The 17,777-nt window shown below is 39.6% G+C and overlaps 1 protein-coding gene across 16 annotated transcripts in view; it reads left to right on the top strand.

Annotated features, from left to right (window-relative positions):
- The window catches only part of ryr2a (ryanodine receptor 2a (cardiac)), a 170,245-nt gene that overhangs the window by 108,583 nt on the left and 43,885 nt on the right, over nucleotides 1-17,777 (top strand). For 13 of the 16 annotated variants that reach the window (XM_074620550.1, XM_074620545.1, XM_074620548.1 and 10 more), the window contains 27 exons: nucleotides 100-240; nucleotides 1,469-1,632; nucleotides 1,829-1,907; nucleotides 2,069-2,158; nucleotides 3,020-3,157; nucleotides 3,281-3,358; nucleotides 3,556-3,631; nucleotides 3,902-4,025; nucleotides 5,387-5,523; nucleotides 5,874-5,917; nucleotides 6,852-6,973; nucleotides 7,206-7,255; nucleotides 8,363-8,423; nucleotides 9,363-9,601; nucleotides 9,776-9,857; nucleotides 10,642-10,772; nucleotides 11,083-11,210; nucleotides 12,492-12,684; nucleotides 12,815-12,897; nucleotides 13,158-13,315; nucleotides 13,433-13,520; nucleotides 14,459-14,551; nucleotides 14,726-14,896; nucleotides 15,193-15,252; nucleotides 16,411-16,545; nucleotides 16,831-16,943; nucleotides 17,063-17,159. In XM_074620550.1, the coding sequence (XP_074476651.1) occupies nucleotides 100-240; nucleotides 1,469-1,632; nucleotides 1,829-1,907; nucleotides 2,069-2,158; nucleotides 3,020-3,157; nucleotides 3,281-3,358; nucleotides 3,556-3,631; nucleotides 3,902-4,025; nucleotides 5,387-5,523; nucleotides 5,874-5,917; nucleotides 6,852-6,973; nucleotides 7,206-7,255; nucleotides 8,363-8,423; nucleotides 9,363-9,601; nucleotides 9,776-9,857; nucleotides 10,642-10,772; nucleotides 11,083-11,210; nucleotides 12,492-12,684; nucleotides 12,815-12,897; nucleotides 13,158-13,315; nucleotides 13,433-13,520; nucleotides 14,459-14,551; nucleotides 14,726-14,896; nucleotides 15,193-15,252; nucleotides 16,411-16,545; nucleotides 16,831-16,943; nucleotides 17,063-17,159 (3,075 nt within the window). The remainder of the gene's footprint in view (nucleotides 1-99; nucleotides 241-1,468; nucleotides 1,633-1,828; nucleotides 1,908-2,068; nucleotides 2,159-3,019; nucleotides 3,158-3,280; nucleotides 3,359-3,555; nucleotides 3,632-3,901; nucleotides 4,026-5,386; nucleotides 5,524-5,873; nucleotides 5,918-6,851; nucleotides 6,974-7,205; nucleotides 7,256-8,362; nucleotides 8,424-9,362; nucleotides 9,602-9,775; nucleotides 9,858-10,641; nucleotides 10,773-11,082; nucleotides 11,211-12,491; nucleotides 12,685-12,814; nucleotides 12,898-13,157; nucleotides 13,316-13,432; nucleotides 13,521-14,458; nucleotides 14,552-14,725; nucleotides 14,897-15,192; nucleotides 15,253-16,410; nucleotides 16,546-16,830; nucleotides 16,944-17,062; nucleotides 17,160-17,777) is intronic. The other 3 variants (XM_074620549.1, XM_074620542.1, XM_074620540.1) reach the window with 1 other exon arrangement.

The raw sequence follows: 17,777 nt of genomic DNA, 5'->3' as shown, positions 1-17,777 counted from the left end.
GATCATGGACAAGTGATCTTGCACTGTGAATTTGTTTTATTTGAGAATGGTTGTTAAAGCCAGCAGATGGTTGATGAATGTCCTCTTGACTTTACCCAGCTGTTGACCAATCACTATGAGCGCTGTTGGAAGTATTACTGCCTGGTTGGAGGATGGGGCAGCTTTGGAGCTGCGTCAGATGAAGAGCTTCACCTCTCCAGGAAACTGTTCTGGGGAATATTCGATGCTCTGTCACGCAAGGTAAGGCTCTAGTTTAGGCCTATTGTTTTTTAATAGAACATTAAATGCAAATTAAATTAATTAGGTGAAATAGTATGTAAAATAAGTGAATTTGTAAGGGGTACACCTAATATTGTGTTGCACTTCTATACATCACAAGGGACAGATTTAGAAAGTGCACTCAGTTGAGTACGGGTCTCCGCCGGGTGTGCCTGCAACAACCACTGCGTCACGCAACCAATACTGTAGAATCTGTTGTTAGACCTTCCCTACCTGGTAAATGGTCACGTCTTTCAAACCTCCAGTTTGTTAATTACTTTTTTTTAATAGAAGGTATTCTTGTATACAAACATTACTGGGTGCAGGCGCATTCAGGGGGCAAAACCGCTTTGGCAGCCGTTGTAAATCAACGTAGATTTCTCCTTGTTTGTACATTCTAGTTGACTACTAGACCCCTGCAGAGTCCGACCACCAGAAAACCATTATCATATGACGTATTAGTATGAGATTTGTTTATTATTATCACTTGTTATGGACGTTAGATCAGACTTAAGTGTGATTTGACTTGGGGGGACCAGGGTCTGTTTGGTTGACACTCCGGTTTGAGTTCAAGTTACGTGACAGACGCCAGACACTTTTCCTTAACGATTCCTCAACATGTATAACTTAATATTAATTTAAAACTGGAGACTTGGATTTTAGTCTTGTTATTAGTCCAACCAGTCACACAGTAGCTCAGGTAGGTGAACTCTACATTAGACCCCTGACGGCTCTCTAATAAATGGCGTGTTGCTGGTTGCCAGTTAACGTTAGAGGTTAGTCCTCAGTCGGAAACATAACGGCAAAAGTCAATACAATATTGCTGATATGTCCGATTTCAAATTGACATCATCAGGGTTATTTTCTCAGACAAAACTCCTCCAGAGACACTGATGATGTTATACATACTGTCTTCACAGGCAGACAAACTTAGTACCATAAATTAATGGTCAATTTATAATTGACAGTAGTTTTGGTTGCTAATATGGTGCTATCAAATTCTTTGGCTGACCTTTTCCATCTGTGCAAAACTAGACATTGTTTGTTTGCTGCATACTGTAACTGTACATGCAGTAATGTATAAAAAAAAAAGTATACAGCCATGCTTGTTGTGCTGCCTGGTGGTATGTAGGTGACCCATAAAAAGACTGATGTCCTGTATCCTATGATGTATAAAGCAACGTACTGTGTATGTGTTTTTGTGATGTAGCGGTATGACCAGGAGCTGTTCAAGCTGGCGTTACCGTGTCTCAGCGCGGTGGCTGGAGCTCTCCCTCCGGACTACATGGAGTCCAACTACATGGCCATGATGGAGAAACAGTCGTCCATGGACTCAGAGGGAAACTTCACTCCACAGCCTGCGGACACTAACAAGTATACAACAGATTTATTAGAAAGTTCATATTTTGAAGTTATTTTTGGTGCAGATCCTCATTCAGATTTTTATAAAGTATTAAATATACGGTAGATAATTTGTCCCCCCCAAAAAAAGGATCCAATTATTTACTGTTATCAAAATAAATTCTAAGGATTGTTGTCTTGTTTTTTATTGCTTTTCTGTCTTCATCAGTGTGACCGTTCCAGAGAAACTGGACTATTTCATAACCAGATATGCGGAGCACAACCATGAGAAATGGTGTATAGAAAAGGTAAGGAGGCGACAGGTCACATAATGTTCTCAAGTCAAACATAGAAATTGTGGTAGTCCGGTTACTGATTTGTTTTAAGGTGCAATAAACTGACATTTCAATCATATTATGCAAAAAAAATTGAATGAATTTTTGAAATATCTCTCATGTATGTTTTATAGTTTTCCAATGGCTGGTCATATGGGGACCAGATGTGTGAAATCTCCAAGAGCCTCCCTTTACTGAAACAATACAAAGGCCTCTCTGAGAAGGTAGTCTGCACGCAGCTGTCTGAGTCTGCCTTCATGTTGTCATTATTTTGCAAAAAATGTCATATTTTGACTTTGAACATAACCAGGTAGTGAGCGTTGGTGCATTGAGCTGTGTCACAGCACAGTATCACCACATGTGAGCCAGATCTGGCCAACATATGGCTGGATAAGGTTCTATGAGTGCCAGCTTTGGGCCAGTGTCAGTTCATGGAATCCTGATTCTGTGTCTCATTTATCACCTCTAGTAGTGCTTTGGGGAAGTTTTTTTCTATGAGTAGGTCCCTGTTTTGTAACATACATCAATCTGGATCGATATATCGATTCAATGATCCAATATCATCGATGCAAAGTGAAAACATCGATACATATCGTCATCTTTAAAATGCGCCTTTATTTTGAAATTCCCATGGTACGTTTGTGTCACCATTTCCATCCAAGTGTACCTCCTACCTACAGAGTCAAATTGTCAAATCATATTTTAGTTGCTTTTGTGAGTTGATAATAAACTGATTGTATTAAATGGTCATATGATATTGTCTCATATCGATCGCAGGCCCCTGAATTGAATCGAATCGTAAATATAATATGGCAGACTTTGTGATATCAGCAATTATCCTCATCCAAAGGATCAATATAATATCATATCCTGATGAAACTTGTGATTTACACCCCTAGTATAAAGTGAGAATGATCTTTTTGGAATAATGGGGAAGGAAATATTGTATCTTGCACACTTTGCACTCACCTATATTTTGATAGGATACAGTATCTTGTGGTTTATTACAGCTTTGTAGGTGAAATGTTTCTAGAGGTACTGACTCACTGTCGGGTTTTGTCTAATGTTTGGTTGTAATCTTGCAGGATAAGGAGGCGTATTGCTGGCCAGTCAAAGAGTCTCTGAAGACCATGCTGTCATGGGGCTGGAGCATCGACAGGATCAGAGAGGGTGACCCGGCCAGCATCCACAACAAGACCAGGAGGATATCACAGGCCAGCCAGGTACACACACACACACAATTACACACACATGCACATACAAATTAGCTTCACATTTTGTTATAGAGGGTATTCATATAGAAAAAAGGGAAAGTGACATCAATATATATATCCTGTCTTCCACAGCAGTCTTTTGAAGGAGCTCCAACATTCAGCCCCAGACCCATTGATATGAGCAATGTTACACTGTCTAGAGACATGCAGGTAGGTTCCTGTATACACACAAAGATAAAACAATATAAAGATGTAAAGGAGAAACTTGCCTGATTCCTGAGCTTCGGCACTAAGGAAGAATATTGATATCAGTATAAAAACTAGAAGATATTGTGTATTGATAGATGAATTGATATGTGCAGTGTAACAGAGTCACATACTGTATGTTTAACGTTGTGTTTCTCCAGTCAATGGCAGAGCTGCTTGCAGAGAATTATCATAATATCTGGGCCAGGAAAAAGAAAATGGAGCTGGAAGCCAAAGGTGGATACAACACAACACATACACACAAAACGTTTTTCCTGTTCTGCCATCACCACCAACTTTATCTTGTTTCCGTTATTTGATGGAAAAAAAGGCAAGGATCAGGGTTTCAGCAAATTTGTGGAGATATGATAGCCTGAATTTTATGAGTGTCACGGCCTTTGCACACATCACAGAGGGAGTGACAAATAAATGACGCGAAAATGCGAAATACTCGCCCGCGATAACAATCTTTGTTTTCCATCCTTGCCGTGTTGCTGTCGTCTCCAGGTGGAGGAAACCATCCTCTGCTGGTTCCCTACGATACACTGACCGCCAAAGAGAAATCCAGAGACAGAGAAAAGGCACAAGACGTCCTCAAGTTCCTCCAGATCAACGGCTACACTGTGTCCAGGTAGGAAGTAGAGATTTGCCTGATGACACACTACAGTGTGTGCTGCTTACCAGTGTGTGTGTCTCTAGTGGGTATGTTTTCATACACTTAAAGGAACACCCAGAGTCATATCAATTTCCTCTGTATGTGTCCAGTAGAAAGGTTTGGGATGTGTTTAGACTGACAAACCACAGAGAGTGTGAGAAGAAGGAAACTGCTAGCCCAGCTAGTCAAATAAAAATGGGTAACACTTTATAATAACCATCTTTTATAAATGGTAAATTGATAGTCAGTTAAACTTAATAGTTATTTTACTGTTAACAAACAATTAAATCATGATTAATGATGTTTTCTAGTTATTAATAATGCTATAATGTATGTTATTTTAACAGTTTATTGTTGCACACACAGCATTGTATATACTATACATATATAAGTATTATATAAGTATTTGTTAGTGATTACGAAATGATTTGTAAACCTAAAAGAAATTGTTTGTAAAACATCTATAAACATTACATAGCTAGATATTTGTAACACATTATTAATGGTTAATAATTGGTTTGTAAACCATCTATAAACATTATTTGGGTGGCTGTTATAAAGTTGTAACTGATGATTATAATACATTGTTAAATGGTTAATAAATACTTTGCAAAGCATCTATAAACATTATTTAGATAGATAGTTAATACTTTGTCAATGCTTAATAATTGGTTTCTGGTCCATCTATCTATGTAATGTTTATAGATGTTTTACAAACGATTTCTTAAAGTTTTACAAATCATTTGGTATCACTAACAAATACTTAATATAGTATATAAAATGTTATCATGTGTGCAACAATAAACTGTTAATAAATAGTTTACTAATGTAATCAGAATGTAATATCTTATCAGCTATGAGACAATATAGAATTTATTAACTAATTATTTCATATTACACAAACTAATGATACAAAATAACAAATGATTGCATTACTAATATTTAGTAAACAATATTAATTACCATTTCATTGTTTGTAAACAGTAAAATAACTATTAACTATGTTTAATTAACGATTAAATGATGGTTATTATAAAGTGTGAACAATTCCAAGTATCTAAACATGTAAAATAAACCAGACATAACTGTTTAATGAGACAGCTTTACAGTGGAAGGTATATTTTCACCTTTTGACAGAGATAAGCAGTATCCAGTATTCCCCCTACTTCCAGTCTGTGTGCATCCAGTACAGCGATAGGTCTGGGGTTTAGCTTAGCTTAGCAGCACAGATATGAAATGGATACATATCCTCTGATGTGAATCTGGGTAATATGAAACATCTGTGTATTTCCTAAAATGGCAGCTCATTCCTTTAAGAGTGCGTCTGTTGTTTCCAGAGGTGTGAAGTCGCAGGAGCTGGACACTCCAGCTATAGAGAAACGGTTTGCCTACACCTTCCTCCAGCAGCTCATCACGTACGTCGACCAGGCGCACCAGCACATGATGGAGTTTGGTGAGACTTTTCTGTTGCTCAGTGAATAATAAACAGTTCTGAAATGAATGTAATGTGATGTTCATGTATGAAACTGAACTCTGGTCTGGGTTCATACGGCTGGTGCAGAGATGAAGATGCCATCATGTTACCAAAATAATAAAGTGCAGAGTGGGTGGCTACTGAAGAACACAGTGGATTCTGGCAGTTATTGGCTGCCACACTGAATACTATTTTCAATGGACTCTTTTACACCACAAATGAACTGCAAATATATTTTAGGGAATGAGATAAAAATCAACCACCCGAGGTAATGTGTCAGATGATTGTCACCATGTAAATGTGTTGTCTTTGATTGTGTTCTGGCCGTCATTTAGACCTGGGAACAAGAGGGGAGAAGATTCCTCATGAACAACAGATTAAGTTCTTTGGAAAGGTCAGAACTCATCATTTTATTCAATTCATCAATCAGTTGGGTATTTGGTGTGTTAACTTTGAACTTTTTTTGTTTGTTTTTTGAGTAAAACATTGCCTTTTAACAATGTGCAATATAAAAATGATGTTATTCAGCAGTAATGATGAAGCCTGTCTGCATCAGTACTCCAGATCATCTCACAGGGCTTACCAAAACTGCCATTAATTCTGATTGTATCTTACAAACTGAGGACATTTTGGATTTTTTGTATCACAGAAACATGTCTCCTAACTGCATTTAGGAAAAACTTCTATCTTATCTTAGGATAGGAATCCAGCTATAACAGAAACGACCTAACTTAGGGATTTCCCACATTAGGAATCCTAAGTTAGGATGGCGTAGACCCTCTCCTAAAATCAAAGTATCTGCCAAAAATGGCAGCAGCACTGTCGTTAGGACTGTATGGCGATGACAATGAAGATGGTGAACGACATGAACACCAAAATATAATGATTGAAAGGCTGCTCAAATCGTATGATGATGCTTTGAATTTCCCGGACCATGTAGGCCTATTCATTAAAAATGATATATAAATAATTTAATATATATATATATATATATATATATATATATATATATATTATATGATTTAAAAAGTTAGGGTTCTAGGAGATCTGAGATAGAATAGGACACAGCCATGAGTTTTGGAGTTGCTTCTGTAATAGGATGATAGGAAAAATCCTATCTTTGAAACGATAGGACAAGCAGTTAGGTGATCTCTCTGTAATGAGGCCCCAGGTTGAAAAATACAGAAGTTACTCTTTAATTGTTCATTTAGTAGGCAGTATGCGGTGCATATACAGATTGAGCATGGAGTACACAGTACATTAGTATGCGATTTCGAAACACAGCCAGACAGTAATTCCGCTCTGTGTTTATGCCATTTAACCCTCAGGTCGTCTTGCCATTGGTGGATCAATACTTTAAAAACCACAGGATGTACTTCCTGTCCACAGCCATCCATCCGATCAGCAGCGGAGGCCACGCCTCCAACAAGGAGAAGGAGATGGTGACCAGGTGAGATAGACAGATGGAAAGCCAACAATGCAACTCGCGCTCATGTTTTATTGATGAATAAGACTTTAGTTCTGTTGGAGACAACTATCTGTATATGTGTATGACAGACTGTGTGCCTTTATATCTCTCCTGCTCTCTCTTTGTATTTCTCTGGGTTGATTGTCTCCTTTATTTCTTTCCCTGCTTCCCTTTCTACCTCCTCCTCCTCTCTCCTTTCATTGACTCTTTTCAGTCTTTTCTGCAAACTGGGAGTTCTTGTCAGACATAGGATATCCTTATTTGGTAAGGACGTTCATGCCTAATGCTTCCACTTCTGCTCCTTCTCTGCTGTTGTTCTGAGTGACTATGAGTGCAGTATGAATGGTTTCATGCTATGTCGACCCAGGAGTAATGTCTATACCACAGATGTGTCTCCTGAGACAAAATAGGGAAGTCTCTCCATCATCTTTATAATTTGTGATGAAACCAATAAATAACTTTCCTCTAGCTGTTCCTGGACCAATGTCTTCTATCTGAGACACATTATAATTTAGAATAAGTTATCCTATAGAGGTTTGCTTCGGTTATTACCTCCGCCAATGCCGAAGGCCCAGGAAGGAGGTTATGTTTTCACTGGCGTTGGTTTGTCCGTTTGCAGGATTACTCCAAAAGTCTGCGATGGATCTAAATGAAATGTTTTTGAGGGGTGGGGTGTGGCACAATGAACAGTCCATTCAATTTTGGTGGCGGCGATCCAGGGGGGGAGGGCGGGGCAGTGACGTGCATGAAACCTGCCTTGGCGGAGGTCTGCGTTCTCCGAGTGCACTTCTAGTTGTTGATATAAAACCGTGTGGTCATACTGTACGTTACTGACTGTAACGTGTTTGTATGGGACTGAGACACAGATAGAGGATGAACACGAGAAAGCTCAAGAACATCCTTAAATAGTGTGTGCAGGTGTGTGTGTGTGTGTGTGCATGCATGAGGTGTGTGTATACTCGTCCTCTGCTCAGCAGCTGTGTGTGTTGTGTGGTGTGTTTTGCGACTTGTTCCACCATGTCATCGCTTCAAAGTAAAAAGATGTTCCACCTTTGCTGACTAAAACCTGATACAACTGGAAACAAACACATTTGGGCACATAAAAAACTTATGACTCTTGAAGCTTTTTATTTTTAAAGGAACATCTTTTTTCTTTGAATCTGATGCTCTGCTGTGTTATTTACTAAAGCACATACATGATGGATGGGATTCTGTGATGGGTTTTCTGCTCCCATTGGTTTGAACAGGGCTGTTGTTTTAGTGTGCTCCTCTCGTGCTTGACTCTTCACATCCCTGACAGATAGGAACCTCCAGCCCTACACAGTATGTACACGGGGTTTACTGTTTATCATGTGATCCTCTGCTTTTCAGGTAACAATGCCATATCCATAGTCAACTGTCTGCAGATACTGGGACAAAGCCTGGATGCAAGGTAAGGAAAGACATGGACTGAGTGTGTGTGTGTGTGCTGCTTGTCTTTACACAAGGAAATATGTTGTTGGAGGACATGTTGTCCCCATGGTGTTAAAGATAAATACTGACAATGCTCTACTTGGCATCGAAACACTCATGCCCATTGTAGCACCACACAATGGCTCTGTCAAGGTGCATATCATGGGTTGATTGTGGTAGCCACATCAAGACCTGCCACTGTCCTGTTTCCTAGCACTGTCCGTTGTGCTGAAGGAGCGGGACAGATTGTAATTGCGACTTTTTCTCTTGATTACTGCCCGTCTGTCAGTTTCATCTTGGATCTATAATAATTCTCTAGACTGTATAGCTGGAGCCAGAGTCTGCGCAGTAGTGATCGGGCGGTGGAACTGCATTATCAAGGTCACCCCGAACCAATCGTGAGCCGAGCACGGCCGCAGCTTGTCAGCGAGAGAGGCTCGCAGCTGCCAATCATGATGTCTCACCCCCTTTTTATAGCATCAAATCATTTCTTAAAACCAAACTTATCAGAAAAAGGAACACTTGAACATACATCAGCGTGATAAGAACTACCTATAATGACAGAAACCATCTTTGGGAAAAAATTATTTGACCTTGACTTTTTAGTTTGGTCCATGTCCCATCCACTAACAACCTGCAACAAGCCACCAGGGGGCGATCCAGATGTTTTGGCTTCACTTTTGGGGAGCTGTCATGTTGTCCATCTTTATATACAGTCTATGTACATGTGATGTAATGTAGTTCAGCTGTTTCTCTGTTTCTTTTCTCCTCCTTTATTATTCTAGAGGATGTCATTTGTTTAAATTACACTGACTAATAGTTATGTTCTTGCACTGTCAAACTCAAACTACAGCTGGTTGGAAGATGTCTCTCTTTTAAAGATGATAATGTAAAAACCTAACTCTCCCCATGTATCCAGGACAGTGATGAAGACCGGTCTGGAGTCAGTGAAGGCAGCGCTGCGGTTGTACTTCGACAGCGCAGCAGAAGATCTGGAGAAGACGCAGGAGAACCTGAAGCTGGGCCAGTTCACCCACAGCAGAGAGCAGCCGCGAGGTGTCACTCAGATCATCAACTACACCACCTTCGCCCTGCTGCCCGTCCTCTCCTCCCTGTTCGAACACATCGGACAGAACATGTTCGGAGAAGACCTCATATGTGCGTACTGACTTTTGGTGCTGTTTGATTCAGACATCAAAGGTGAAATCTTGCCAATTCATGTTTTTGAATGTTTTCCAGTTGGTAATCTACAGAGGAAAAAATATAAATTTCTTTCATTCCATGAAATGTAAACAGCAAACATTCTTTTTTTGGTTGCCTCTCTTCTTCCAGTGGATGACGTCCAGGTTTCCTGCTACAGAATCCTCAACAGTCTGTACTTTCTGGGAACCAACAAAAGCATCTATGTAGAGAGGTACAGTATAGGCTACAGTACACATGTATTTAAGATACAGAAACCTGCTATAGAATCATGTTTCTTCCACATCTGTATGTAGGTTTACTTTTACTGTGAAATCATTTTTGAGAACATTGAATACAACTCAAAAGCATCATCAGATTTTTCTCTACACACGGCACACATGGTATAAAAAAATTAATCTGTGAAAGAATAAGAAAATAAATGTGGAAATATAAAGAGGAACACATAAAAGAATAAATAAATAAACTGTGGTAATATAAAAAAATATATAGGTAAAGTATAAAATAATGATTATAAACATTTTCATATGTATTTGTTTGTTTATTTTTGTATGTATTTAGCTATTATTTATTTTTGCATATTTATCACAAATTTTCTTTCTGTATATTTAAAAATATATTTTTTATTTATTTGTATCCCTTTATTTTTCTTTATTCTTTTCCCTAAGGCTTTTGCTTTTCCCTCATTTATTTATTCCCCTTTATAATTCCACATTTAGTTTCTTATTCTTTATCTTTAAAACCACCATCACAATTAACACGTTTAGTTATCTTTAAAGAACCGGTGTGTAACATTTAGGGGGAACTATTGGCCGAAATGGAATATAATATTAATAAGTATTTGTTTCTTTAGTGTGTAATCACCTGGAAATAAGAATCGTCGTGTGTTTGTTACCTTAGAATAATTAGTTGTTTATTCTCTCTTCTCCTTCTCACTCTCCTCTCCTCTCCTCTTCTCTCCTCTCCTCTCCTCTCCTCTCCTCTCCTCTCCTCTCCAGACAGCGTCCAGCATTAGGAAAGTGTTTAGCTGCCTTCTCAGCAGCCTTTCCTGTTGCATTCCTTGAGCCTCACATCAACAAGTTCAACAGCTTCTCCATCTACAACAGCAAAGGAGCTAAAGACAGAGCGGGTACTAATGACTGTGGTTTATATTTGTTTATATTGTATATGTTTAGCCACTCTGTGCACTTGAATGTTACAAACATGAGGGGGTGGAATTACACCAGGTCCTGAGGTAATTGTTTCCTCTGAGAATAACATTCACTCTATATATATAACGTCTAGTGGAAGTCGGTGCTAATGTTAGCAGGCAGACTAACAAACTTTTTCTTTCTGTGTGTAATACAAACTTAATATCATTTATATGTATACAAAAATGTTATTGAGCTATGTATTCATGTTTCTATCCATCTTTTAAGTGCATTCTCTCTCTCTCTCAGCTCTAGGTCTTCCAGGGCAGGTGGGGGAGGTTTGTCCTCTCATCCCAAACTTAGACAAGTGTCTGGAGGAGATCATGGAGTTGGCAGAGTCTGGCATGAGATACACTCAGATGCCCCATGTCATGGAGGTGGGATATATAACTAACTAACTTAAAAATGCATATCAACATTGGGTGTGTTGTACCTGTACCCATGCAGGTTTCTTTTCTTCAGGGTACTCTGCTTTCTTCTCGTCCCATAATTATCCACGTTAGGTATTAGAAATACTCTTTCCATTGTCACTTAACCCAAGCATCCACACTGGAGATGGTCCTCCAGCACTGCGCTGTTTGCTGACCACTGCTACTAAATAGTTATATTGGTTAAACACAGAGGAAGAACCAATTTATGGTTTAAGTTACAGTTTATTCACTGTATCTACAGATAAACCGTTATCATGTTATGGAGTGGCATTCCTAGTACTCTGAAGACCGATTAAAAAGCCAGACATTGTTGATTAGAAATTAGAGATGTTAAGCCTTTATTGATTGATTAAACCCAAGTAGTGCTCATATAAAGTTTGTATCCGTATCCAACACAGTCTCACGTCAGTTCTTGAAATAGTCACAAAATGTAATCTATTTGATTCGTGTACTTAGACACAAATTCCCTTTTTTTTTGTGAAGCTCAGCGCGACTTTCAACAACGTATTTTTCGTGCGTTTCGCTACGAATGTCCAGCAACACGTGACACGTGCCAATTTCTGCTCCAGTCTTTTCAAAATAAAACTGCTTAGTTAGGTTTAGGAAAAGATCGACTTGGTTATGTTTAGGCAACAAAACTACTTAGTTACGTTGAGGAAAAGATCGCGGTTAGGGTTAAAATAACACTGGAAGTGTCGTAACTTAAGTACGGAAGTTACCTGACAAATAAATCAACTTTGACTTGTGGTAACACAGGACACAAACACCGGTCTCCAGGGCGAAAGTCCTGTGTTTTTTTTTTTCAAGCTGACCACTGGGCTGTATCATCACAGTATATCAGCACGGCCCAGGACAGAAGGGCTCTGCAGCGGGTGATTAAATCGGCCCAGAACATCATTGGTACCCATCTATTGAGCATCAGTGGTATCGGTGAGGTGAGGTGCCTGTGCAGAGCACAAAGGATATTAAAGACAACACCCACCCTAGCAACAGCCTGTTCACCCTGCTGCTAGCAAGAGATACAGAAGTAACTGCTTCTGAAGTAGCCATGAATATCTGTTTGTACATTTTCTGTTTGTGTAGTGTGGAGTGGGCTACAACTACATTTCATTGTGCGATCCTAAATGACAATAATAAATCCATAATGCATTATGTCAGGATGGGGAAGTGGGTGATTTCATGATAGTTTAACCTGAAGTATGTCATTTTTTTCCCTTTTTTCTGTAGGTGGTGTTGCCAATGTTGTGCAGCTACATGTCTCACTGGTGGGAACACGGACCAGAGAGCAACCAAGACAAAGCCGACAGCTGCTGCACCTCTGTGACTTCAGAACACATGAACACTCTGCTGGGAAACATCCTCAAGATCATCTACAACAACCTGGGAATAGATGAAGGGGCCTGGATGAAAAGACTAGCTGGTAAACATGGCAACTCTCTGTCTCACTGCATACAAACTAAATAAGTTGAACAGAAACTAAAGAATGAAGCTAAAGGAAAGTGCATTACTTTCTGCTCAATCATTGAACCCTACCTCTGTCCCTGCTTCAGTCTTCTCTCAGCCAATCATCAGCAAGGCCAAAGCCCAGCTGCTCAAGACCCACTTCCTGCCTTTGATGGATAAACTCAAAAAAGTGAGTCTCGTCATTTTATCATGAATTGTAGATTGTCATGTAGCTCATTAGAATATTGGTGGACATACATATATTATTACATATATACAATGTAATATGGCCCTAAGCTAAGTGTGAGGTGTGGATATGGGTTAAAAAGGTAAGTATGTAAGTCTAATGCAGTGTTTTTGCAAAGTAGGATTATAATAGTACTACTTTTAAGATCACAATATATTTAGTGTTGAAAGTAAGAGAAAGCGGTGTATTACTGTGTCCTGCAGAAAGCAGCAGTTGTGCTGATGGATGAGGAGCACAGCAAGGCAGAGGGGAGGGGTGAGATGTCAGAGACAGAACTTCTCATCATGGACCAGTTCACCATACTGGTCAGAGACCTGTACGCCTTCTATCCTCTCCTCATACGATTTGTTGACTACAACAGGTACGCTGTGCTGATCGGATGGTTCCAATGAATCCTAATGAATTACATTAATGTGATGCTTCACAGGGAATCTTTGAGTAGTGCCATTATCACTAAACTGTCTTGATATGCCGACAGGGCCAGATGGCTGAAAGAGTCCAACCACGAGGCCGAGGAGCTGTTCCGCATGGTGGCCGAGGTTTTCATCTTCTGGGCCAAGTCTCACGTAAGAAACATCACTGAGGAGGATAAACATGCTGCTGATTTAAAATGTCACAGTGAGAGGTAGACAAGAGAGCACTAGACAAAATGTAATGGTACGTGCAGCAGAGCGATAAGTCAGTTTTATCAGCTTCTTAAAACTCAATTTATTGGTATTTTTGATACTGAATCAGACACTGATACTGGGTGCGCTGCTGATCCCACTGAGAATCACCAGTCCAATCTTTCACGCTCCATGGACCCGTTGGACAGACGTGGACCTGCAGATTACTACCTGGGCCCAGAAAAACATTAGTCCCGCCCCTCCCGTTGAACCCCACGGGACCTTATTTCGGAAAAAATATGAACGGTAGTCAACGGAGAGAGACAAATATTTTTTGGATCCTGTTTGAATTGCGCCATAAATCACACATATGATGTTTGTCAAAGTAAAAGATAATTTTTCAAGTCAAGAAAGTCACAGTTTGTCGTAGTCTCATTTAGTTTTGTGTGAAGCCGCTCAGTGAACTACATCTCGGGAAGAGTCTGATACTTCAACAGTTTTACAACAAATATTTTTTCAACTGACAAACATTATATGTGTGATTCATGGCGCAATTCAAACGGGACCAAAAAACTACTTGTCTCTCGCCGTTGACTACCGTTCATATTTTTTCCACTACGAGTCTACAGCCATGCTAGCGGCTCTGACAATGCTAACATGCTGATGTTTAGCAGGTACAATGTTTTCCATGTTTAGCTTGTTTGCATGCTAACATGTCCTTATTAGCACTAAACACAAAGTACAGCTGAGGCTGATGGGAAAGTCCTTTGTTTTGTGAGTATTTGGTATTTGGGACATTCACAGCTTTCCAACACACTTAATCGGAGGGGTATTCAGTTGGTCATACAACAGTGTGACCGTGGAGAGATGAATGGTATCATGTTGTCATCTTTCTGCAGAACTTCAAGAGAGAAGAGCAGAACTTTGTGGTCCAGAATGAAATCAACAACATGTCCTTCCTCATCACTGACACCAAGTGTAAGATGGCGAAGGTATGGACACATGGATGGAAGGAGTGACTCAAGGTTTACATATCAGAAGTGTATTGCTTGTTATACATGTGTTTTTGTGTCAATCCACATTTAGACACAAGGAAGAACAGAACATGACACTTAGACCCAGTAGTGTGTGCAGTTCTTGTCCTCTGATGTTTGACTTTGCCTCAGGGAATAATGTCAGACCAGGAGAGGAAGAAGCTGAAGAGGAAGGGAGATCGATACACGATGCAGACGAGTCTCATCGTTGCCACTCTGAAGCGCCTGCTGCCTGTTGGACTCAACATCTGTGCCCCTGGAGAACAAGAGCTCATTGCACTGGCTAAGAACCGCTTCACCCAGGTAGGAAAACAACATTTGGCATGCTGGCATGCTCGTACTCGTGCTCGTGTGTTGGTATATACATGTTCTCACTTTCTTTCATTCAATCTTTTTTCAAGTTATTTCAAATTCCTTTTAAAATCTAAACATCTGTAAAGCGCTTTGAAACCGCCTCGTGCATGAATTGTGACGATTTAATATGGCAGCCAAAATGCTACATACATATTTTCTGCTTATGATATCATTGCAATTGTTGTATTGGTCATTTCATGGTTGCCTTTGTCTCACAGCGGAGCGTGCTTTTACTCTGTTCACAGAAAGATACAGAGAAGGAGGTTCGAGAGATCATCAAGAACAATCTGCATTTACAAGGAAAGGTAAGAATACTTTGAGTCAGTGTACTGCAAGTATATTTGGGATATGCCGAACATGACGTCAGGCTTTATATTTACACAACAGAGAAATTAGAACCTTTTTTTTAGAGGGGATAGTCTGAATGGTACAAAGGCGTATCAGGGCCATTGTAGGTACATTTTCCGAGATTTATGCCGTAAATTTAGTACGGCTGGGACGATACACCTATCTCCCGATTCGATACTATCACGATTCTTGGGTGCGATTTTTAAGTATTGCGATTCTACAAATTTTGCGATTTGATATTACAATTTATTGCGACACTAGACCATGGGAAAAAGTTAAATCATACACTTCCAGGGACTTTTACTTTGGAAAATATCTAAATTAATACTGTAAAAATGTTGGCTTTTCAGCATGTATGTTTTCAGAGATGTCCTGAAGTTAAATATATCAGTCATTGTCAGGCATTATTTATTCATTCTTTTCCAGCAACCCAAAAATCACAGAATAAAGATATTTCCCTCACAAATTAGTGGTATTTTCTTTTTCAATTTATAAGGGACATGTAATGTTTTATACTTCTGGTGAATATAATCCAATCAATCTTATTTCCATCTATCTATTTTGTATGTACAGTTCCCTTTATTAACACCTTATTTTGAAAACCGGACATAGTCACACCTGTAGCCGTCTGCTAGCTTTCCCCGTCAGCTCAATATGGGTCGTTTGAATGCATTTACCATAAATGTCAGTATAAGATTGCACTACAATTTTAGCGTTGGCTGATTTGATCACGGAGATGCGAGTGACGGCTGACTTTACAGAAGTGTGATGAGGTTGATCCAACCTTGCAAAGTGAAGCGATGCGGTTCCTTGGGGGGAAAAAAAATGTATTTTTCTTGTAAATGTACCACTTTTCTCCTAAATGTACGACTTTAATCTTGGAAATTTTGAGTTTTTTCTTAGAATATTACCCCCCTCCCCCGGCTCCGTAATTATTATGTTGTTTAACCTGAAATGGCTCTAATACACCGTAGTAGAATGGCAACAGCTCCAACATTTGGTTCAAAATCTAGCTCGAATCTGCCACAAATAATTGACCTCAGTGCGCAGCCTCGACACGCAGTTTAATGCATGTCCTCAGTGTGTTTGTGACTGTGTGTGTGTGTCTTGTACAGCTGGAGGACCCAGCTATTCGTTGGCAGATGGCTCTGTACAGAGACCTCCCTAATCACTATGAGGACACCTCGGACCCACAGAAGACTGTGGAGAGAGTCCTGGACATCGCTCATGTCCTCTTCCACCTAGACCAGGTGTGTGTTGAACTAACCATATAATAGCCACCGTTATGTGTTACCATATTTGGGTTGCTGCTCCTGAGGCTTTATGAAGAGAAGCTGGCCTGCAGTCTCCTCTTTTAGAAGAGCTGAGTGGCCGTTGTTAAAGTTGCCGCAACTGCAAAAATAGACACAAGCATGTCTGTTGTTTTAAAGACAATGATGTTTACAAATGCACTTCTCTAACCAGTTGTCCTGGAGATGTAGGCAATATGGCCTCCAGATGGTAGAAAGTCTGATTGGTTCAGTGTGTGTGTTTAGGTTGAACACCCTCAGCGCAGTAAGAAGGCCGTGTGGCACAAACTGCTGTCCAAACAGAGGAAGAGAGCAGTGGTTGCTTGCTTCAGGATGGCACCGCTCTATAACTTGCCCAGGTAAGTTATGCATCCACACACACAGTATATATATACAGAGTGTGCATGTGTGTGTGTACTGTACATCTGGTGTGTCTTATGAGAACGTTTTTATTCCTACCGTATCTCCTCTGAACCAGGCACCGGGCTGTCAACCTGTTCCTGCAGGGCTATGAGAAGTCCTGGATTGAGGCAGAGGAACACTACTTCGAAGATAAACTCATCGAGGACCTCGCTGTAAGTTCATTTCTATGTGAATATAAAACAAATGGAATTATTTTTCTTCTACTTTGAGGAAAAGCAGTCCTTAAAAACAGTTTAAGGGCTTTTTTTTTTTTACTCCTGTTACATTTTCCTCACTGTGGTTTGTTTTTCACTACTATATAAAAGTCCTGCACCTCTATGGAAACAGCACAATCATGGCTAGTAGTTGGGAGAAATGTCTCTTTGTCAATGTCAATTTCTTCAATAATTTATTTTACAAAAATTGGAGAAAAAGATGGAATCTATATATACATTTTTTTTTTTTAAAGTGCAGTCCAGGTTTAACCAAGTAAAGTAAAGTTTACTTTAAAGTAACTTTAAAGTTTGAAAAGTTTCAATGAATGTTTGTCATGTGACTGTTGGTCTCAACTGAGTCATTCATGGCTTCCCAGTTGCGCTGAGCAGCGCAGAATTATTTTTTTTACAGAATGTGGTTCTTGCAAACGGTTTATTTCTGGCAAAATGTTAAATGAGACGTGGAATAAAGTAATTTTAATGAAATATCTCTATTTTAAGCTTAGATTCGGTTGTTTTTCCTGCTGGAAGCTTTCGTCACACAATTCGTTCAAGGACCATCGGATATTTGAAAAT

Source organism: Sebastes fasciatus, chromosome 20 (assembly GCF_043250625.1).
Source record: "Sebastes fasciatus isolate fSebFas1 chromosome 20, fSebFas1.pri, whole genome shotgun sequence".
Classification (NCBI taxonomy): Eukaryota; Metazoa; Chordata; class Actinopteri; order Perciformes; family Sebastidae; genus Sebastes; species Sebastes fasciatus.
The sequence above is the reverse complement of the archived record's forward strand: the minus strand, read 5'-3'. Positions and strand labels throughout refer to the sequence as shown.